Raw genomic sequence first — 13,516 nt, forward strand, 5'->3', positions numbered from 1 at the left:
ACAGCAACAGATGGTGTGCAATAAAGACATGCTGAAGGATACATCAGCAGCCCTCAGATATTTTAAAATAACTTCATCTCTCTCTGCGGGTGTTTGTGGGCTTCTGATTGAGCAATTTCTCATTTAACCACAAAGAACCAACAGCACATGATCATCAGAGTGTCTGGTCTCCAGAGCACAAAATGTACCATCAGTGCAATTAACCAGAGCTACGTTTGGACACAAATACACTAAATTCTTGAACATCACAGTGAGTTCACTGTTCTCAAGCTGCCTGAACATTCATTTGATCTATTGATATTGTTTATATCCATGCTGCCCCATCCACAATGCAATGCCTTTTATCACAGGTGATAATTTTTTTTCACTTATTGAATCTCAGATGAAATAAGTTTGATGATCCTCTGCTCTCTCATTACATATAAATACAGTTCTTACAAAATCATGTAATCATGTGATGATCATTTAATTCACAAAATACTAGATGTATATATATTAATGAGAATGGAATGAAATTGAAAACAACATGAAGCCCGGATGTTGCTCATTATTGTCCTAGAAAGTTCCCCAATCTGACAAACTTTGGCCTTTCTGTCAGGTAGTCTGTGGTCCAGGACACAAAGGAGGAATCTTCTTCCATCTCTGTGAGCTTGTCTTTGAGTATATTTGGCTGGATGGTATTAATATTGTTGTAAATAATGCACAATTAAGGATTTTTGATTTCATTAATTAATTAGTTAAACACATAATTAAACTTGTCTGTGAAGGTTCTCAGTCATCCAGGTCATCGTAGTCAAAGGAGTTTGCAAAGAAAAGCGTCTGGACTTCTTTGAGTTGCTTGAAGACGTTTCACCTCTACCGTTTCACATATTGGACAGAGAGGACAGATGGTTTGAAAGAGGAGTGAAAGAGGCCATCTATGTCCACTGTGAGCGACCATCTTTGAACAGAGGCGGTGGTTTACGACACCAACTGTCTGCCATCTATAATCCAGTTTTGAGTTCCCTCCCCAGACGCCTTAACGCCCACTCACATCCACTCACATCTGACCTCAGGAAATCACATGATAGGGTGGGGCCAGGTTTCACAATGAGCTCACCCGAAACCCTGGCTGATTAGGTCCCACACCCGCTTTCATACCTTGGCGCATGTGATTAGAGGATCACCAGGGGGTCCTTTGTCCCTCCTTGGGGGGATACTCCCACTGGGTTTAAATCTGGGACTCTCGGCCATTTGACCTTAGAACTGAAGAAGCTTCTCGGATGAGAGGTGAAACGTCTTCAAGCAACTCAAAGAAGTCCAGACGCTTTTCTTTGCAAACTCCTTTGACATAATTAAACTTGTTAAAATTCAACAAAATATGACAACACAGAAAGTAAATATATCTCAAACCAACACAGACTTTTTGTTTGACTGGCTCCAATTTGCTTAAAAACTTTATGGTACAAAATTTGAACATATGTAATGATTGCAGTGGAATCCTTCCTCGCGTGTCAGTTCCCTTGTATTTAGTCTATTCAAGTGTATGTTATCTTTTCATTTAGTTATTTCACGTCCTGTTCCTTTTGTTCCTTTCCTATTTTTGTCCTGTGCTGCTAACGCTTCTAGAAAGCCTTCCTGGAAGAGTTGAGTTGGGCCTCTGACTGCTATCATCAGGCCAAACCACGGTCGCACTGCCACCTATTGGTACAAAGATGTTATGACGGCTACAGTCCCGTTAGAGATTATTTATATAGGACATTTTTAGGTGAAAACACTGCAAATATAAATGAATTGTGATTATATATTAATATAGATGATAGTAAAAGTCCAAAAACTGGGTTGAAAAAAATCCAAATGGACTCTTTCCCTGTAAAACATTCATATGTTAATTTTTTAAGCACTAACCACTGATAGTTTGCAAGCAGATGGGATATGGCAGAACTTTTGAAGATTTATGATTATTATTTATTTAGTCTTTTCTAAGCTTAAAACACTTAAAGTGATTAAGAAACATTCATAGTATAGTACAAGAGTGTATATCTTATCTACCATTACGTGAGGCGTTGTTGTAGCTCAGAGGGGAGAGCAGGTCATCTACTGTTTAGAAAAAATGGATGACCTGTTTCAGTCTGCATGCCCAAACTCCACATTTCTCTCCAATGTGTTAATTAGAGTTGTTAATTAATTAAGTTGTGTAAAGTGTTTAAGTGCTCAACTAGAGTAGAAAATGGCTAATGATTCTTTTAGATGTACAGTATTTTGGCCAACAGCTGTTATTTTCAAATGTGCTATAGAAATACATGTGACTTTGACTTTGAATATTTGATTATTTGCTCCACTTTCAATAAACATTCCATAATGTATATTAAAAAAACGAATAAAATGCATGTTCTTAACAACATATTCAGCCATGGTGGGACTGGACCCTAACCCAGCAAGAACAAGGGTAGCTGCAGTGGACAGTTGCCATCACAAAGCCTCAATAACAATTTTCAGAGTAAAATTTGTAGAGTAATTATGAAATTTCAAATTTGGCCTGATGATGGCAGTGTTTTTTCACTTCTACACTGCGAAAAGCCAGTCACTGTTACACAGAAGTGTCTGTGTTAGTCTTATTGTCACATGATGTTGCTTCTTGGATGAGAGGTGAAACATCTTCAAGGAAAGTCTAAGGAGCTTGGAAAGAAAAATGTCTGGACTTCTTTAAGTTGCTTGAAGACGTTTCACCTCTCATCCGAGAAGCTCCTTCACTTCTAGGGTCAAATGGTGGAGAGTCCCAGATTTAAACCCTGTGGGAGTATCCCCTCAAAGAGGGACAAAAGGACCCCCTGATGATCCTCTACCTGATCACATGAGCCAAGGCGTGAAAACGGGTGTGGGTCACAATCAGCCAAGGTTTCGGGTGAGCTCAACCTAGGCCATCTGACGTCAGGAAATCATGTGATTTCCTGACGTCAGATGGCCCAGGGTGTGAGTGGGCATTAAGGCGTCTGGGAAAGGATCTCAAAACTAGATTATAGATGGTAGACAGTTGGTGTCGTAAGCCACCACCTCTGTTCAAAGATGGTCGGTCACAGTGGACATAAATGACCTCTTTTACTCCTCTTTGAAAAAGAGGCCAGAACTGAAGAAGCTTCTTGGATGAGAGGTGAAACGTCTTCAAGTAACTTAAAGAAGTTCAGACGCTTTTCTTTCCAAGCTCCTTAGACTACGATTACCTGGATGACTGAGAACCTTTACAGACAGATATAGGTCAAAAGTGAGGCATTGTTATAAAAGCAGGTTGATGTCAGCATGTTGTAATAAAAAACATTTTAAAATATCAAAATGTTTGTGTAGCTCTTGCCCTTCGAGGGCAGTTGTGCTTACTGAGTGCTCTTGTTATTTTTAAAGTGGTCTTGAGCTTCAGTTCTCCAGGCTTTCTGAAGGTATTTCAGAGTTTTTCTTTGGCTGCTTTTTCACTTATTTCAGTCCTTGAACCTGAGCATTTTCAGAAGAATGTTTTCTTATTCATTGAAGCATTAACTCAAGGGATGAACCACTTTTGTGTGTACAAATAACAGACAACTTAGCAAAGAACCTGTTTTAAATTGTATCTTTGTTATTAGAAGCCTGTGACAAAACAAATGTTTGTTCTTGTTATTTTAATTAAATCTACAACAAATGCAAAGGGCAACAGAGTTTGACAGGAAAAGAAAAAAATCTGCATTTTATGCTCACTGATTTCCGAGGAGCTATTAGTCAAAGCTTAGCATTTCTTGATATGGTGAGTAGTGTGTTCTGAATAAAAGTTCATGAAAATGGTCAAGAACAAAACAAAAAATGGAAACCATAAAAAAACTTGATACAGAAGATCTGAGTGCTGCATCTGCACCTTTGATTCATCTACTGCATCATCAGAAATGATCTCAACGGAAGTGAAGCCGTCAAGAAGCCATTCTTAAGAAAGGGAAAGTAGGAGAAAAAGGCTGAGGTATGACAAATTACACAAAAGCAAGAGTTAAAATCAGTAGTAATAGGCCTCATGGAGTTATGAATGCAAATTTGAAATTATTTATTTAAATCAAGTCAGTATGTACAGAGGCAGGTCAGGAGAGAGGTACAATAGTGTGCTTTTACAGACATCTGTGAAAGATGGTGGTGGTTCTGTTCTGGTTTGAGGCTTCATTTCATTTCACAGGAGTACGCTTTGACAATAAACTGGACTGGGTTAAAAACACCACTGCACTCTACGGGAAGGGCCAGAGTCGTCTCTATTTTCTGAGGTTAGCTGAGGTCTTTCAGTGGCCAGTGCTGTCCTCTATGCTGGACATGTTGAGATTACCCAAATGCACCACTGAACGGCACAAGAAACAGGCCTCTGGTTCAATCCCAGTAGGAGACATGAATTGCTTTAGGTTTGTGTCAGGAAGGGGATCTGTTGTAAAAGCTCAAATCAAATATGAAGAGCTACCTGCTGCGGTGGTCACTCATGAATAAAGAATCAGCTGAGAGTAACTCCATCTATACAGTACCATGTGGAAAGTGTTTAACTGGCAAGTGGCTTCAATTTTCACAATGATCCCAGATACAATGCCAATGCAGTATAAGTGCACCTGGATACAAAAACACACAATACAACACCATGAGGCATGGATTGGCCTCCCCAGAGTTCAGATCCGGTATTATAGATCAAGCAAGTCATTTAAGGCTCAGTGTAAACCAGGAAAAACTGTTTATATTTAGATACTGGATGCCACTGTCATGGTCCTCCAGTCCTCTCTGGTGCTGTGTTTTTGTTGTTCTGTCTTCCTCTTCACTTCTTCTCGCCAGGGCGGCTCCTGCTCCCCGCCTTGATCCTCTGCTCCTGGTCGCAATTACTGACCTGCCTTTCATCACTCGTGATTGGGCCTGGCACTTTAGGAGGAACACCCTTCAATTGGTGCGGGGAGTATGAAAAGGAATCAAGCAAACTAGTGGATTAGAGTAACCATCTCCGTTTCAGCGTAAGATGCAGCCAACCAGACTTGTTCCCAAGAGTTTGCACCTCAGATCTACTGTCAGGGGATACAGAGCAGAGCTGATTCTATGGAAAGCACAAAATCAACTTCTAAGTGAAAGAATGAGACAGGTCAGATTTACTGTAGATGCACTCTGGAACAAGATTAGTCAGACTGCAGGTACTCAAGGCACTTTGCACGCTTCTGCCACTACTTAAGCCAACGGCGAGGTAATGTCTTTTCATTTTTGAATCTGATCATGTTTTTCTAACGAACGTTTCCTTTCTCTGTAAAGATCTTTCTGGACCTCTTCTTGTTTCCGTGGACCCTGTTGGATGACTGTCGAGCGGGTTTGAGTGAGTCACAGAGTGTGTGAAGAGGAGTGTGGACATGTTACCCTTGCCCTGGATCCCCACCCCACAGGCCCCGATCCTTCGTCACTGTATATATTACTGCTAAATATTCCGTCAGAACAGTCCATAAAATGTGTTATTTATTTAGAAAGCCTTATTTTAAACTGTATCAAAGGAAAATTAGACTTGACAACTCTTAAAGCTTCGAAAGAACAAAGAAGAGAGAAGAAAAGTTTCAGACTCTTTGTCGTATTTGTGAGGTGTTTATTTTGGAGCATAATATATACAACACAAAGCATCCAAGAGACATTTCAGGCTTATAATCGCTTGAAAGATAAACTTTGGACCAAGTGTCATTTTAAAAATCAAGTTTGCATGCGTTTTATATGATATTATCTGACAAAGCAGAACAACATGTAAGGATGAGCAGGCAGCTGGTTTAGAAAGAGCTCTGGTCCAGCCTTTTCATGATGCGTTGGGTCCAGGAGGCAGACGCATCCACACATACTGAACGAGACTTTTGGTGATGAAGCTGAAACAAAGAGGAAATTCTGCTGTCATCATCGGTTCTCCTTTGTTTTTCATAAAAAGTATTAAAGTGTTATATTGAATATGAAATTGGGAAATTTAACAAAAATATGTCCTTGTTTGCAACATTTTCAGTTCAGAAATCTGAATTTTGAATAAGCTTCAAAATTCTCTCAGTAAATATGTAATAATAAGAAGAAGAATAATGTATACTTTATTTATCCTCGTAGGGAGATTACTCTCTGCATTTAACCCATGAAGCAGTGGGCAGCCAATCCAGTGCCCAGGGAGCAGTGTGAAGAGACGGTACCTTGCGCAGGGGTACCTCAGGGTAGCCGTTCAGTGGTTTTGAATGTCTGAATATGTATTTATTTTTTTAAATGACCAGTTGACAAAATGTCATAATATAAACACTTAAATGTGTATTTCAAACAATTTACAAGCAAAGTAGCCAGACATCCACGTAAAATTGAGCAAAATATGAAAACAAACATGTTTGTGCATTTTTCTTGAACATGTACAGGATAAAATTAAAAGACAATAGTAGGAGAACAAATACAAGTTCAAATAAAAAGTCTGAAATTTATACTATGTCCTGAGCATCATGTGTAAAATGACCATTTTTAATTGTCCAAAAATTGTCCAGTTACAATGATCATACTGCATAATTTTCATCCCAGTAATTTCAGTCACTGTGTTAAACATTATGAAAATAAAATAAACTCAGTTTTCTTCACTTACATGACGGCAGACTTTGGGCATCGGTCATCAGTCAGTTGATACGACTTGATGAGGTTTGCTTTAATTCTTCCCGGGTACAACTTGAAACAGCAGTTGTCGGGACCATTTGCATCTGAGGAAAAAGACGTTTCATTACACTTACTCAAAAAGCAAAACTTCTCTTTTAATGATGACATCTAAGATAATCTTACTGTTGCAGTTAACTGCAGACAACAAGGTAGCTCCAAGGATGCACAGCAAAAGGAACTGAGTAATTTTCATTATGATTCCTCAGGAGTTGATGATGATGATGACGATAAAGACAACAGCTGCTCTTCAGACACAAGCAAGGGCTTCTAAATAATAGGTGGTGTGCTGTTACATTTATCAAGATCAATACTTTTTTTTGAAAAAAAGGTACATAGGGTGTCATTGGTGTGAAAGAGGGAGGATGGATGTGGTTTCAAAAATGCTGAAAATGCCTCTGACAGAACTTTCCACTTGGTTACACTGAAAGGAAATGAAGCTGTGGTTTAGGTGTAGAGATACAGCTCAAAGCACGACACTGTTAACAAAACCAACCTCTACAGCCCCCTCGCCCAAAAGTTTAAAAAAAATATATGTCACAAAATATAATGACCACAAAAAAACAATAAAAAAATCGGTGAGCAGTCAGGTAATATGACTCCATGAGGTTTGCTTTAATTCTTCATGGTAGCAGCAGTTGTTGGGACTATTTCCATCTGAGTAAAGAGGATTAAGATCAAACTGTTTAAAAAGTATAACAATAAAAAAAATACTGATGACCACCAGAGCTACCCCTAATCCTCCTTGTAGATAATCAAATGGTATGAATTTTAAAGTCCACCGCACCTTGTTCTCAAATTATCGCATTCCCAACACTTTCAGAAAACTTGACCTCTGATCTTGAGATCACCTTGACTTGAGAAGGTCCCCAGGATTCAAGCTTATACACTATTTCAGGTAGCTTCACCTGTGGTATCAATTTCCAAAACCTTCACAAGTTATCCAGTTCACAAACTTGGGTGCCGATGCTGCCTGCCTGCCTGGCAGGTTAGCACCAAAATGTTGAGGAAGATTAGGGACATTTTTGTATTAAAAGTGTTGTATTTTATAGGGAAATTAGGGAATTTAGCGTGGAAAAATTTGTTCATTTCCATAATTTATAGTTCAGAAATCTGAACTTTGAACAAACGAAAAAAACAAACCCCTCTGTGAATCGCTAACGTATCTTGGTTGAGGGGTTTGTGTGTCCCAGGGATCTCAGGGGCAATGTTGTCAAACTGGCAAACTGGTCCTGGGTCAGTGACCAGACAAAGAGCGATTCAGAAGATCACTATGAGCAGAACACCAGTTCTGCAGTTCGCCCTGCCCGGGATAGGGTTACTGGGGCCCTGCCCTGGAGCCAGGCCTGGGGAGGGTGCCTGAGGGCAAGCTGGTGGCCAGGCCTTAGTCCTGGCCAGGCACAGCCTGAAAAAAGGACCTGATAAGTCGTTCCTGGTGGGTGATGGGCTCCACCAGGGCTGCCCTTTGTCACCGATTCTGTTCGTAATTTTTATGGACAGAATTTCTAGGTGTAGCCAAGTGGCGGAAGGCTTTCACCTGGGTGGTCTCAGAATCTCATCTCTTCTTTTCACGGATGATGTGGTTCTGTTGGCGTCATCGGATGATGGCCTCCAGCTCGCAGTGGAACCGTTCGCAGCCAAATGTGAAGCGGTGGGAATGAGAATCAGCACCTCCAAATCTGAGGCCATGGCCCTCACCCGGAAAAGGGTGGAGTGCCCACTCTGGGTCAGGGACAAGTTCCTACCCCAAGTGGAGGAGTTTAAGTATCTCGGGGCCTTGTTCACGAGTGACGGGAGAAGGGAGCGGGAGATCGACAGACGAATTGGTGCTGCGGCTGCAGTGATGCACAAACTGTGTACTGTGTATTTCAAACAACTGCATTCCAGTAGTGTGTGTAACATATTATGAAAGCAAAGTAGCCAAACAGCCACATAAAATTTATCAAAATATGAAAACAAACAAGTTTGTTCACTTTTTGATAATTTTCAGATCAGACAGACGTGTAGAGGTGATGTCACCTGACCTTTTATTTGATTTAGAACCAGCACTAATGCCAATACTAATGATGTGAGGATCCTGAGCAATGTACAATGACTGATTAGTGCTGGTACAAAAGAATTCACAAAATATTCATCCATGTTTTTGGATGCAGATAGTGAAAGCAGCATTACCAGAAGGATTTCTCATATGTTGATCTCCTTGGTAAGGAGTGTTCGGTTGTGTCATTCTAAAATCACGAGCTGCAGAGCTGCTGTGAGAAACTGTCTCTGAGGGTGTGGTGACTGCTGGGACCTTCCGCTCCAGTCAAGAAGTATTTGCTGTTGTCTCATTCAGGTCTCCTAAGGGTTGAAATACAGGCCAAAACTATTTAGCTGTATACAAAGAAAATAATCCACATCAACACAGGCCTTCTGCTGGACTATCTCTAAATTGCCTAAACATTTTATGATAAAAGTTTGAACATATGTAATGACTGATGTGAATCTAAGGCAATGTTTGAACATGAATATGTTATATATGTTAAGGTTCTGGTCATAAAAAGAAGCCAATCCATAAGATGTTGAAGAGAACCACACTGATCCGTGGGTCCATTGCATGTTTCTGTACGCTGATGACACTTCACTTACATCATCTGTTTGGTATAATTCCCCAAACCATTCCTCGGGGATTGTGGTTCATATTAACTGAACAGCATCATGCAGAGTTTTTAAGTGCATATTCCTGATGCAAATCTCTCATTGGACTGAGATCTGGTGATTATGGAGGCCATTTCAGTACAGTGAACTCATAATCTGAGCCTTCTGGTGGTGTGTTGTCCTGCTAGAAAGAGCTACCAGAAGATGGCAACAATGGGTGCAGTTATACCGGGATAGGCTAGGTCAGCTAGAATATCCAAGTAGGCTCTGCTGTTTAAATAATGCTCAAATTCCCACTACCACCAGCATGAAATGTTGATACCGAGCGGGATGGATGCAAACATTTACATTTGCACCAAATTCTGATCCAACTATCTCAATACTGCAGGAGAAATCGAGACTAATTAGATCAGCTTCTATTGCCCAATTTTTGTGAACCTGTTTGACTTGTAGCCTCAGATTCCTGTTCTTAGCTGACAGGAAAGGCAGCTTGTGCTTCTCTATCCCATCTGCTCCAAAGTACGACATGCTGTTCATTTAGAGATGCTCTTCTTCTTCATTACCATTCAAAATTCAAAGTTACTTGAATCAACTTATGTCCATAAGTTTACAACCCAACTATATCTTCTGTGGGTATTTAAATATTTAAGGAGAAAATGAGGATTAATTTCTTTCAGGTTCCAATGTAAAATAAGTAATCTATATGATATATGAGGCATTTTTAGCTTCTGTTTTGGCCAAAACATTAACCTGAAATAGGAAAGAAATGATCAGACAGAGAATATTCTGTCATTATAAGAAAAGAAGACGTGCCTCTGTCTGCTATCATCAGGCCAAACCAAGGTCACACTGCCACCTGCTGGGACAAAGATGTTATGACAGCTACAGCATTGTTCAGAAACTAGATATCTAGTTGAAATTAATTATTTTAGGGCATTTCAAATGAAAGTATTTATATATGTAGTTAAATGACGAAAGTATAAATTATTTCACACAAATCTGATCACACATTAATATAAATGAAAGTCAAACCTCCAAAAACTGGTGGAAACCCCAAATTAACTCCGTGTAGTATATTAATTTCTTAATTTTTCAGCACTAACCCATGATATTTTACAAGGAGATGGTTTATTTATATATATTCTAATCTTAAGCACTAGAAGTGTTAATGACATATTAATTCAATGCTTTATCCATCACACATAAACACTGCCTAGTGTTTAGGGGGCTAGGTGACGTGTACTGTCTTACCCATGTGCACTTCATCATGCAGACTGGAGGAACCTGGGACTGATCCACTGACTTTCTGAATATTGGATGACCTGCCCCTCTTTCAGAGCCATAAACATTACAGGGTGTATAACTCATTTAATAAATAATTAAATAATACTAATAATATACATTTTCTGAGCAACATATTCAGTCATGGTTGTAGGTGCACCCTGGAGAGCTTGCCATGCCATCACAGAGCCTCGGTAAAAGGCTCTAGTTTATTTTAACTTAAATTTAGCAATTTCAAGTTTGACCTGATGATGGCAGTGGTTTTTCACACCTACACTGCCGAAAGCCAGTCAGTTAAACAGAAGTGTGTGTGTGTGTGTGTGTGTGTGTGTGTGTGTGTGTGTGTGTGTGTGTGTGTGTTGTTTGCCTTATTGTCACACTTACTGTCAAATTTGGTAGAGAACGACTCTGTTGACCTGCACCATTAATCATTTTATAATTAATGTATAAAAATTCTGCCATTCCAATATTTCTCTCAGCTCCACTGAAACAAGATGAAAGTCTGCACTACAATCACATCTTGACAAAAGGAATGAGGATGAAAAGATAATGTTTTCACAATGGTCAATGCACATTACTGTGCAAAGTCTTAAGTCAGCCTAAAAGTCTTTATTCCTTATTTTCCAGGACTCAAAGTTTTAGTCTAGCCTTTGCCCTTTGTGAGGAGTTGTGCTTTCTGAGTGCTCTTGTTATTTTTAAAGTGGTCTTGACCTACAGATCTCAAGGCTTTGTGAAGGCCATTCAGAATTTTTCTTTGGCAGCTTTTTCACTAATTTTAGTCCAGTCCTTGTACCTGAGCATTTTCTTGTTTGTTAAATCCTAACACTGACCTGTGTATCATTCAAGCATTTAAAATGTCCTTAACTCAAAGGATAAATCATCACTGTGGAGGACAAAAGAAAAATTCCAGATTACACAAGAAGTGGACTTAAAATCAGTGGCTATAGGTTTTATGAAGTGATGAATCCAAATTTGGGGGTTTTTTGGAAGGGAGGGAGGGGGGGGTCAGATCATTTAGTATGTCAATGTGTGGAGGATGTCAGGAGAGAGGTACAGTGTCTACAGACCTGTGAAACACAGTGGATCCTCCATTATGGTCTGAGGCTTCATTTCAGCCAATGCTGTTGGGATCTTGTCAAAATTGATGGCATTATCAGTGCAGAATACCATTAGATTGTGATGCATCATGCAATAACATCTGGGGTGGTTCCATAGTGTAGTGGTTTATACATTTACCTAACAAGCAAAATATTGCTGGTTCAATCCCTCATGGAGTCATGAATCCCTTTATGACCATGTCAGGAAGGTCTGGTGTAAAAATTGCCAAATCTAATATGCAGAGCTACCTGTTGTGGTAACCCATTGTGAATAAGAGAGTAGTTGAAATTAGCTCTTTCTATGCAATAACTGGGAAGTGTTTAATCGGCAAGTACTTCAGTTTTGAGCACAGCATTGATCCCAGACACACTGCCAACGCAGTAAACATACACCTGGATAAAAACGTAGTCATGGATCGGCCTCCCCAGAGAGCAGATCTCAGTTTGGGATCATTCCGAGATAATCTTGACACAGAAACAAAAGGCAGCCAATATCCAAAGAGGGGCTTTGGAATGTCCTTTAAGAAGTCTTGAGAACTATTTCCAAAGAATACTTAAAGATATTACCAAAGAAATTGCCTAAGAGGGTTCAGGTTGTTGAAGAATAATGATGATCATCTTAAATATTGACTTTAAAGCTGAATAGAAGTGTACAAACTAGAATTTTATTTAAATGTACATTTAAATCATTGCACTCATTTCCCATTTTTGTGGCAAAGTATACAGAAACAAGGGTTGGCTCAAGACTTTTGGACATTATTGTAAATCCAATTAATGGCTGCAAGAGAAATTAGGAACAGGAAGTTGTATGAATGTATTTTGACCACCGATGAATGTTCTAATCTTCGGCCATAACATAATTTAGCAATTTGCAACACCAAGCACAAGACTGTGCCTAATTACTCTGCTGGTTAATTTGTGTTTTAAAAAAACAAAACAAAACAAAACAAAAACAACTTTTACTTTTAGATACTGGATGCTACATAGTTTTCTGTATATCCACAGAAATATTTATATTGATATAAAAGACATGACAGTTTCTAAATGTCTGTAGCATCTTTTACCTTCCAAAAAAGATCTATTGTTAAAAAATGAGCTGTACAAGAGTTATCGGTCTAACACAGAGTGCTGGGCCATTTCCTTTAATATAACTTCTCTAATATCTCTGACAAACTACATAAAGACTCAAAACAGAACTCACAGAAGGAAGTAGTTGTTTTTTGTTTGGGTTTTTTTTGTTGTTGTTGTTGTTGTTGTTGCTGTTTTTTTAATGTCACTGTCAAGACTTACTTGATATGTTGTCAGTAGCGAGTTAATCAACAGACAAGCATTCAATAAAGCTCAACAAGTTCAAATGGCAGAGACCAGCAGACAGAGTAGCATTAAGTAAGGTGTCCTCTAGCCAGTAGCTCAGGAAGTCTGTCCCAGCTGACAGTGGGCAACAGTAGAGGTGAAGTCTGGACAGGCAACCAGTTAACCATGAGTAATTTGTAAAAGCAGTGGTAGTTAATAAAAAAAAAAGACAGTTTGTCCTGGGCCAGAAAATTATTATTATTATTATTATTATTATTATTAGTAAAGAGTCGATTATTTATTTTTAATTCCAAATGAAATTCCAATGATAGCTCAACCATGAGAATCTTTTAGTTGGTGAACAGAAGGAAAGCCAAACATTTACATACTGTTACAAATCAGTTGCATATATAATTCATAGATTGTGTTTAAATTAATTATATTTTCAGAATCGACCATATTATATGTTATTTGTTTAAAAAGTGTTATTTCACACAGTATGTAAGGAAGACTTGACTGTCTTCAAGCTTAGAAGGAATAAAGAGAGACGAGAAAAAGTG

The 13,516-nt window shown here is 39.0% G+C and overlaps 1 protein-coding gene across 2 annotated transcripts; it reads right to left on the reverse strand.

Annotated features, from left to right (window-relative positions):
- Nucleotides 1–5,561: 5,561 nt before the first annotated feature.
- LOC116311232 (regakine-1-like) lies at nt 5,562–6,916 on the reverse strand. Of its 2 annotated transcripts, none has more exons than XM_031728289.2 (3): nt 6,775–6,916; nt 6,584–6,695; nt 5,562–5,846 (listed from the first exon to the last, which is right to left on the reverse strand). In XM_031728289.2, the coding sequence occupies exons 1-3, from the start codon at nt 6,842–6,844 to the stop codon at nt 5,780–5,782; spliced, it is 249 nt and encodes an 82-aa protein (XP_031584149.2). In that variant the 5' UTR covers nt 6,845–6,916; the 3' UTR covers nt 5,562–5,779. The 2 variants fall into 2 exon arrangements, with proteins under 2 accessions (XP_031584149.2, XP_039465426.1); XM_039609492.1 differs by lacking the exon at nt 5,562–5,846 and adding an exon at nt 5,904–6,198.
- Nucleotides 6,917–13,516: the final 6,600 nt, after the last annotated feature.

The sequence above is a fragment of the Oreochromis aureus genome, linkage group 3, assembly GCF_013358895.1.
Source record: "Oreochromis aureus strain Israel breed Guangdong linkage group 3, ZZ_aureus, whole genome shotgun sequence".
NCBI lineage: Eukaryota > Metazoa > Chordata > Actinopteri > Cichliformes > Cichlidae > Oreochromis > Oreochromis aureus.